At 49.0% G+C, this 7968-nt stretch overlaps 1 protein-coding gene across 1 annotated transcript; it reads right to left on the bottom strand.

Annotated features, from left to right (window-relative positions):
- Positions 1-5252: 5252 nt before the first annotated feature.
- On the bottom strand, positions 5253-7968 carry LOC129550133 (cathepsin G-like). The gene is made up of 5 exons (XM_055417610.2): positions 7817-7968; positions 6949-7096; positions 6353-6488; positions 5943-6197; positions 5253-5512 (listed from the first exon to the last, which is right to left on the bottom strand). The coding sequence occupies exons 1-5, from the start codon at positions 7869-7871 to the stop codon at positions 5351-5353; spliced, it is 756 nt and encodes a 251-aa protein (XP_055273585.1). The 5' UTR covers positions 7872-7968; the 3' UTR covers positions 5253-5350.

The following is a 7968-nucleotide window of genomic DNA, read 5'->3' on the forward strand; positions in this document are numbered from 1 at the left end:
TACTTCCAGATGAGGCTGGTTTCAAAAACCCAAAACTTTTGAGCTCATGGAGCAGAATACCCTGTCTTCTTTCTCCCCCATCAGGAGCCAGGCACATAGTAAATATCCCACAATTGCTTGTTGGATATGTGAATGAACAGTCTCCAAAATTGCTTTGGGTCCTAATGCAGGCTGAACTTCAGCACAGATTTATCTTTTTAAGCAATTTAACTTTCAAGCCAAGGAGGACACGTGCAAAGGATTAGAAATCAGAGTGAGGCGGGGAATGGGGGGAGGGGGCCTGGGTGGAAGCCAGCCCCCACGAGGACCATGGGATCGGCAGTGAGGTGACACTGTGAGGCTCGCCTGGGTTCTAGATACCTGCCCCGGTGGAGCAGAGTGGCTCAGGAGAGTGGGGTCAACGAGAGGGTGACATCTAGGAAACTGTGAGATGGCTCCTTCATTCTTGTTCTAGATGATAGCTCCTGGGACAAAGCAACACACCCTTAGCTTTGGAGAATGGGAAGTTACGATGCTCATTCTCAGCTTTCCTTCCCCACCAGGATCCTGTGCCATCCTAACTACAGATAACTTTCTACATGCCAGGGTGTGAGCTATGGAAGGGAGACGACCCACCAGGTCTCCATGGGAGTAGTTTTCTGTAGTCTGCACCCTGTGTCCAGCGGCAGACCTGGAGTCTAGCAAATTTCTGGGAATGGACTGAGGTGAGGAACGTCATAGCGATAGTGTCTCAGGGGCACTGGGGAAGTGGTGCTGCTGGAATAAGCCAGGCCTCTGAGGATAGAGGGGCTTCCCTTATGGCTCGGCTGGTAAAGAATCTGCCTGCAATGCGGGAGACCTGGGTTCGATCCCTGGGTTGGGAAGATCCCCTTTAGAAGGGAAAGACTACCCACTCCAATATTCTGGCCTGGAGAATTCCATGGACTGTATAGTCCGTGGGGTTGCAAAGAGTCGGACATGACTGCACGGCTTTCACTGAAGACAGGGACAGTCACTTACCTCCTTTAGCCCCAGGGGTTAGGAGATCGGCCAGTAAGAACAGGAGCAACACTGTCTTCTCTGAAAAGCTGAGCAGGTCTGAAGCGTCATAAGAGTTCTCCTTCCAGGTTTTTTCAATCCTGAGTTTGAAAGGGCAGGGTCGGGCACCACCAATTTACACCTGGTTCTATGGATTCTCAAGACATGAGATTTCATCAGAAAAGCCTGTGTGGTGAGGGTGTTGCAGGAGCTGCATTCTTAGGCCCTTGATAGCACGACCAAATTCATCTAGAGGAATTCCTGGATGGACTTTCTGAACAGAGAAAGGAGTTGGGGGGGAGGGGTGGGCTGGTGGCATTAATCAGAAATGGTGTCCCCTTCCTCTAATTTTGATCCTCCAAGACCATAAATCTGACCCCACCATGCCTCGAATTTGTCATTAGGTATCAAAAAGCATACAAACTAATCAATGATACTCTGTAGAACTTCACTATTTTTGGATAGCTGAAGAGGTTTGTTGTTATCATTATAAATGCAAAATTACCAAGCAAAAGTCTTTCCTAGAACACATTAGGCAAGAGTCTAGCCGTCCATCAGCTTCTTGGTAGTTTCAGGCAACTGCAAACTGTTGGGAATGGGGGTGAGGACCAGAGACTGCGGATGAAGTGGAGGTGGGGTGTCAGTGAGAGTACCAGGAAGATAAGGCGGTGACAGAACAGAAGTCTGAGAGGATGGGTTTGACAGACAAGTGCACCTGAACTTATTTTATGGTCCAGTCCCAGGTAGCCCTTATAAAGCCAGTATTGTTCTCAACTTGTTGATATTTCAAAGATTTAAAAGACGCCAATATTAAAGTAGTTGGGAAGCATGCAGGTAGTGACAGAAAAAGGATAAACAAAGCTTTGTCATTTGTTCTAAGTTTCCCGGGTCACTCCTGTCCCTCCTGGCCCAGGTAATGTGGGTTCCAGGAAAGACCATGATGTGGGCAAAGGTTCTGCCCCCCAAGGCTCCTTGCTCCTGGTGAGGAACCAGGCATATTTGCTCATTCAGTTCTCTGCACACGGGTGTTTAAGCGTTGTCCGCCTTAAGGGCAAGTTCCAAGCTATGATTCTACTTAGAATACATGCAGACAAACAGTTTAAATTACTCTTATTTGTTCTTTTATAATTTAATATAGATATGAGAAGACTTCTGGAATCTTCTCTCAAACTGGACATAATGTTTAAGATACTTCACATGTATTGGCTCAGGCCTTACCCTCAAGGAGGAACATGTATGTTCTCATTTTCACTCTCTGCCCCAGACATGACAGTTTAAAGGAGATACATGGCTTCTTACCTTTGATGGTTTACCTCTCCTCCCCACCACCAATTGGCAAACCACAAGTATGCTCAGAAATGCTGTAGTAATTTATTAAACCACTGTGTTGACACATTGGGCTTTAATGTACCTATAAAATATTATTTATGATGTTTGTGGAAGTATAGAAAATCAAAGAGGATAAACTATAATTTTAGCCCAAAGCAGGTGTTTATCATTTCAATGCATCTTGTCACATAGAACCATGAGAGTTTTCACAATTTCTGTAACTGGTTTCCTGTGCATTTGGCAGTGCTGTCACATTTTTCTGACAGACAGCTTTCCTCTGAGCTATTTGGACTCCACCTTGGACTCCACTTGCAGCCCACACATGGCTCAGGCCTCCCTTCTCCAGGGCTCAGCGTGGAGAATCCCAGGGACAGCGGAACCTGATGGGCTGCAGTCTATGGGGTCGCACAAAGTCGGACACGACTGAAACGACTTAGCAGCAGCAGCAGCTAGGAGGAGAATTTCCACGAGAGAGGATCCTCTAAGGTGAATGGACCCCAAAGATGAAGAGCTGGAGGTGTTAGTTTTTTCAGGAGAAGAGAGTTACACTGGCAGGACACTAGACATGACAGCTCCCCTAAATTAAGGACTGTCAGACTGCCTGAGGTGAATTTCTTCCTGTGGTTCCAGAGCTGGGACATGAGAAGTAAGAGAAAGAGAAGTGCCGACTAATATTTATTGAAATCTTTTTACACACCAGATACTTTGGAAGGGATTTGTAATGTACTGTGTCATTTTATCCTCAGAATTCTTTGGGGATTCCTTAATCCAGAGATGAAAAAGGAACTCTCACAGAGTTTAAATAACTTGATAAGTCACAGTAACACAGAGATTCCAGAAGAAACTCAAGTTAGTCAAACACTATAATTCACTGAGATGTATGGATGACTAGAAAGCCCCAGGGAGACAGATTTCATTTCAGAGAAAAAGATGGGATGACCTGGACCAAGACCTAGACCAAGCCACGGGATCAGATAGATCCGAGAGCAGCAGGCTGAATGGACCAGAGGTCAGCGGGACCGGGAGAAAATAGACTTGAAGAACAAAACCGTCTGACTGAGAGAGGGCTGGCTAGTACTTGAGAGATCAGAGTTCAGTGCCTGTGGAGAACACAACAAGGAATATTTTCCTTAAGTAAGCTTTGGACCCATGCCAAACCTCTGCTGCTGAGATTTACTTACTAGGGGAGGGTGCTAAGCTGTGAGAGGTAGTGGACCTGACTTTTGGAATGGTCAAGAAGAGAATTGTCCTCTGGAGGTGAGCATGGTGAGGTCTGTAGAAACCTTTCCAGCAGGGCTGCTAAAGGCAGGCAGCTGCCTTGAAGGGGCTCAATAGCTGGAAGATCCTTAGGTGAGGAGATGAGTCTGCACTGGGAATTTCCTGGGGACTGAGTCTTGACTTGGGTGGTGCTCTGGGGCTCAAAATAAATGTCACAGAGCTTAGGAAGGACTGTATGGGGGCTCTTCCACTGCTCTCTCCTCTCCCTTCCACCGTCAAGTATTCTTTCCACCTGGTAATGTAAACATTTAATAATGAGATTCTTTTCCCCTAGAACATACAAGCAAGACATAATTCCTATGGGTGGGTGGTAGCAAATAAAGGGAAAAAAAATGACTGGTTACTTTCAAAGATGAATCACTGGTTAAAATTTTGTTGATAAATGACTCACATTGAATATTAGGCAAATAACCTTCTGGCGAGATACATCTATAAAAATATGATCAAATTTACCAAAGCATTTTTGTATATCAGTTGGATTTGATGTGTGTTCAGTGATTACTCAAGATTATGGAAACTGTGGTGGCCTCTCGTTGCAGAGCATGGATTCTAAGTAGGCGGGCTCAGTGGTTGCAGCGCACAGACTTAGTTGCTCCACGCCTTGGGGGATCTTCCCAGACCAGGGATCGAAACATTGTTCCCTGCGTTGGCAGGCAGACTCTTAACCACTAGACCATCAGGGAAACCCAGTTAACGTTTTGATGAATATAGAAGAACCTCCAGCTGATTCTTTATAGTTACCCTAAAGTGCTAAAACATGATTTTAAACCATGTGACTTCAGAAATCTATTATTTGAATGTAATATTGATGGACTAGCCACAAGCTAATCTTTACAGTAAAAGTCATGTTATTTTGCCAACATATTTTGTGGAGTTTTGCGTAATTGTAGAGGAACAAACCCAGAAGGAGACCCTCATCACATGAGAAAATGAGAGCATTGGTCTACAACGCAGTGGGTTGATGTGGGAAAGGGTTTAGGAGAAAGACTCTGTCCGTAGACACTTGGGTTGCTCCCATCTCTTGGCCATTGTGAATAGCACAGCTTTGATATGGGTGTTTGTTAGATATTTTTAAGAAAGTAAATTTTTTTTCTTTCTTCTCTTTCTCCTATGGTTGATATTTTCATTTAGATCTTTGATCTCATTTGAGTGTTATTTAGGTTTATGATAAGATGTGGACCCAATTTTATCTTTTTTCCCCAAATGACTATCTGTTTCATTGCAATATATTAAAACTTCACTGTTTTCCAGTGATTTGCACTGCCACATTTATTCTTAAATTGAGCCTCGTATAGAATTTCCATTGTTCCTTTGTTTTTCACATCCTACCCAGGCCAATGGCATGTGGTTCTCAGGCACCTAAGGGGCCGTCTCTGGTAGTGTGGAGAGCAAGAAACCTTACTCTGGGAAGAGGTAGGTCCCTCCATCCATCCCCAGGCTGTGGGTAGAGGGGACATGAAGGAATGGATGGCTTGGAGGAGGGAAGAAGCTACTGCTGACTCCAGGACAGTGGGAATAGGGATTCATTTGTCCTGAGAAAGAGACCCCATCTTCTTGACGAAGCTCACCCTCAGTCCTGGCACACTTTGTTGTACACGAATCATGTTTAATGAACACATTATAAATCACTCATTTCCACTCCAGACTAGGAAATTTTATTAAGGCTCTGGGAACTGCCCTGGAGCTGGACTGTGCCCCAGAGAAGGAGAGTCAGTCTTGTGGGATGTCACTCTGGTCTCCACTCTTTGAAGCGTCTCATTGTTCTCCTTATCCAGGGCAGGAAGCTGGAAATTCTGGTGAAGACTGCTGGAGGGGTCCCCACCCTGTCTCCATAGGAGACAATGCCCTGGGCCACATTGTTACACACGAGGGGGCCACCGGAGTCCCCCTACAGGCAGAGGAGGGAAGGGACACTCAGTTTTCCAAGACTCCCCACTCCTGTTGCCCTCTCCCAACCCTCAGAGAAGACGGGGGTTGAAGGGAGCTCCTTCCGGTGCTGGCTGTGTGTGAGATGGGGGGGTGGTGGGCTGCAGAAGAAAAGCTTCTGAATTTTCCCATCACTGGGCTTCAGCCCTGACTGTGGTTGCTTCTCCAGCCCAACCCAGGTCAAGGTACCTCACCGGCCCCAGGAAAACACTGAACATGAACATCCTATGTGTCTGGTACTTCTATTCCCCTAGAGACCAGATGGATGGGGAAAAGCACCCCCCCACACCCCCCTGATCCAGGCCCCAGACTGCAGCCATGGGAATGTGGTCATCCCACCGCCCTGTCTGCCCAGGGTCCCCGGTCAGTGTTGGCAGATGCCGTGGTCTTACCAGAAAGGCAGACTTCCTCTGTCTCGGGTCCCCCACACAAATCTGTGTTCGGCCGTTGTATAACATGAAGCGTCTACTGCACACCCTACCCCTCTGCACCCTCAGCCGCACGCACTGGAGCGTGTCTGTTCTCGTGTCCAGGCCGATCAGGCCCCAGCCGGCCACAGTGCACCGGGTCCCACGTCTCAGTCTGTCGTGAGTCCGAGGCAGAGGCACGGGCCTCACGAACCGATTACGCTGGGCTCTGTTCGCCAGCTGACAAGAAGCGTGCAGGCACTCAGGGACTGTCTAATCTCTGCTCACCCCGTGCCCGCCACTGCCCTGGGAGTCTGCCCGGCTTCCCCGCCTCCCTGATCCCAGGACATAGGAAGCCCCCCAGGCTGGGAACGAGCCGCCCAGAGGATCGGTACCTGAAGTAACATGATGTCATTCCTCTTGTTCTGCCGACTGTATCCAGGGTGGGGGATGGGTCTGAGCACAGGGATGCGCTGCTGGCTGCTTTCCAATGTCCTGATGTTGTGGGCCCCCAGGATGACATTTATTTGGCTGCAAAGGAAAGAGAGCCTAGAGGTAAGGTTTGAACCACAAGAACTGTGGTCTGCAATACAGGTCAAGTGACTGCCCAAGGTTGCCAGACCTCAACCGAGGGGACTAAGAGACAGGAGGGCTCTGGGGCCGAACTTCACGCCCTAGGTGCCCCCAGCCTTGAGCTGGAGGTGGTGGAGGACAGAGTGATTTTGAATTTCGCCTGCCCAACAAGAGATTGCAAAAATACCTTGAAGTCATAATTTGAGCCCCAGTGCATACGTTTCATCTCCCCGTCTTGTTCTTTTTGATCAGGTCCTCCCCCATTCACGCTGGGCTGCTTCTTGTCCCCCAAGCTCTACACGGTCTTTTTTTTTTTTTTTTCCACCGATTCATGGCTAGAACCCTGCTTTCAGTCACTTTTCCCATGAACTCTTTTGGACCTGCTTTGTGGGGGCCCAGAATTCCCTCAAGTACCCACCTTCCCAAGCAGTGAGCTGCTGTCATCACAAAGTCTTCACGCACCAGGAACCCCCCACAAGCTTTCAGACCTACTGGATTTCGGATCTGAATATATGCCATGTAGGGGCGGGAATGGGGCCTGGCCTCTCGGCCTCCGATGATCTGCCCTGGAAGGAAGCACTAGGATTATCTCTGTACTGGCAGGTGTGTGGACATCAGCTTGGTGGCTTCAGAAAGACTGGAAGCTGGGGAGCAGGAGAGATGCTCCAGGGGCAGGGTGAGCTGGTGGTTGGTGAGAATGGGATCTTCAGGGCACAGAACTACGGGAGGCTCCAGGGTCCTGCAGGAAGTGCTGCTGGCTCTCCATCCAGCCTCAGCGCCCTCCCACCTGCCCAGAAGCAAAGGCCAGCTGCAGCCTCCCTCACAGGAGGGTCTCTCTGCTGTGGGGATGGCAAACCCAGAGCCCTCTGGCACTGCCTCTCCCTGAAGTTCTGTGGTACTTTCTTCCTCAGGGAACTTTCCAGATCCCTGTGAGTCCAGTTCATGAATGTAAGGATCTAGAGATGGGCTGATGGGCCCGCTCTCGCAGTATCTTGATCCCCTAGGCTCTGACACAGGGGCTGCAAACTGAGTTCAGAGAGCATGTTTATGTAGCAGGTAGTATGTGCTAGGGTGGTTCTGAGAGCTTTATGTACACTACGTCACTTAACTCTCATAGCGACTCTCCAGGTAGGCCTGATATAATTCCTGCCCTCAGAATCTGAAGCTGAGAAACTGTGGACTCATGCAAGCTGCGCAGTGATACAGGGCTAGCAAGTGTCTGGGTGGTCTGGCTCCAGAGTCTGTGGGGTGGAGCTGGGCCCCTGAGGGTGGGAACGGTCACTCACCTGCCCGAGCCCTGGGGGACAGGAGAAAGGCCATCAGGAGCAGGAGCGGCTGCATCTTCCTGGCGAGGCTGCCCAGCGGTTGCTGCCCCTACTTCCTCCTGCCAGACTTTGAGCCCCTGGGAGAGGAAGGGAAGGGGAAGGTGGGGGCAGGG

This window comes from Moschus berezovskii, chromosome 21 (genome assembly GCF_049115385.1).
Source record: "Moschus berezovskii isolate FMDL1 chromosome 21, NW_MosBer_1.0, whole genome shotgun sequence".
Lineage (NCBI taxonomy): Eukaryota > Metazoa > Chordata > Mammalia > Artiodactyla > Moschidae > Moschus > Moschus berezovskii.

What these genes read in the sequence shown, in the direction of transcription:
- LOC129550133 (XM_055417610.2), bottom strand. Translation starts at nt 7,871, where the DNA reads ATGCAGCCGCTCCTGCTCCTGATGGCCTTTCTCCTGTCCCCCAGGGCT. An exon ending in GTCCCCCAGGGCTCGGGCAG is followed by an intron (nt 7,097 to 7,816) that starts GTGAGTGACCGT and finishes GCTTCCTTCCAG; the next exon opens with GGCAGATCATCGGAGGCCGA. An exon ending in GCAGCTCACTGCTTGGGAAG is followed by an intron (nt 6,489 to 6,948) that starts GTGGGTACTTGA and finishes TTTCCTTTGCAG; the next exon opens with CCAAATAAATGTCATCCTGG.